The following is a 1102-nucleotide window of genomic DNA, read 5'->3' on the forward strand; positions in this document are numbered from 1 at the left end:
AGGTGAATTTCGAAATATAATGCGCTGAAAGTCTTGATCGTCTTTATGTACGAGTATTTGTCGATACATTTTTTCGACGTCTCCGTTAAATACGTATTTGAACATACGCCACTTTAAAATGAGAAGCATTAAATCGGGTTGTAATGTGGGTCCTGTGTACAAAATGTCATTTAAGGAATTGCCCGAACTTGTACATTTCGAGGCGTTGAAGACTACTCTTACCTTGGTTGTTTTTTTGTCTGGTTTTACAGCCGCATGATGGGGTAGGTAAAATGAGGTGTATTTACCCTTGGTTATGTTCTCATATGGATTTACCTTTTCCATATGATCTAAATCGAGATATTCTTCCAGGACACCATCGTATGCTGATTTAAGCTCGCGTTTTTTAAGTAGGTTTTTTTCCATACTTAAAAACTGCTGAAGCGCAGAGGTTCGGGAGCGACCTAGGGCGAGTGTATCTGGGAATTCTGGCTTAAATAGAAGTCGTACTACATATCGACCAGTTTGTGCTCGCGTTGTTGTGGCTTTGTAGTAATCTTCGCAAGCTTTATCTTCTGGGGTAGTGACTTGTATGGGGGGGAGTTCTTCTAACTCCCAAAATCTTTTTAATTGAGAATTGAGGTATTCGTTTGAAATATCTTCAACTTGAGTTATGAATACCGATATTTTTTCACTTACTTGGCCGCTTAGTATCCATCCAAAGATGGTATTTTGGGCTAACAGGGTATTTGAAATTTTTTCAATGCGTTCTAGCATTATTTGGGGTATTAGGTCGCTGCCTAATATGATATCAACTTGCGCGGGGGTGTGGCAGTTGGGATCCGCTAATTTGAGGTGGGCGAATTTTTGACGATCTTTGTCGTTTATTTTATAGCTTGGAAGCATATTTGTTAGTTGCGGCAGAACTATAGCTTGTGCTTTTATTCTTACGTCCGCATTGGGGGAAATCAGGGTTAATGAGCAGATTTTATTAGAGTTTTGTATTACTCTTCCACCCATTCCCGAAATTTCAAAGTTTGAGTTTGTGGTAGGGAGTTTTAATCGGTTTTGTGCTTTTGATGAGATAAACGATCTATGTGAGCCTTGATCGATTAGAGCTCTA

The 1102-nt window shown here is 39.3% G+C and overlaps 1 protein-coding gene across 1 annotated transcript; it reads right to left on the reverse strand.

Moving 5' to 3' along the window:
• Positions 1–222: 222 nt before the first annotated feature.
• On the reverse strand, positions 223–885 carry LOC118757404 (the record flags this gene model as incomplete). The annotated part of the gene is made up of 1 exon (XM_036492119.1): positions 223–885. A coding segment is annotated over exon 1 (663 nt), but the record flags the coding sequence as incomplete, so codon positions are not given.
• Positions 886–1102: the final 217 nt, after the last annotated feature.

This window comes from Rhagoletis pomonella, unplaced genomic scaffold, assembly GCF_013731165.1.
Source record: "Rhagoletis pomonella isolate Grant_MI unplaced genomic scaffold, Rhpom_1.0 Rhpom_scaffold_17486, whole genome shotgun sequence".
NCBI lineage: Eukaryota > Metazoa > Arthropoda > Insecta > Diptera > Tephritidae > Rhagoletis > Rhagoletis pomonella.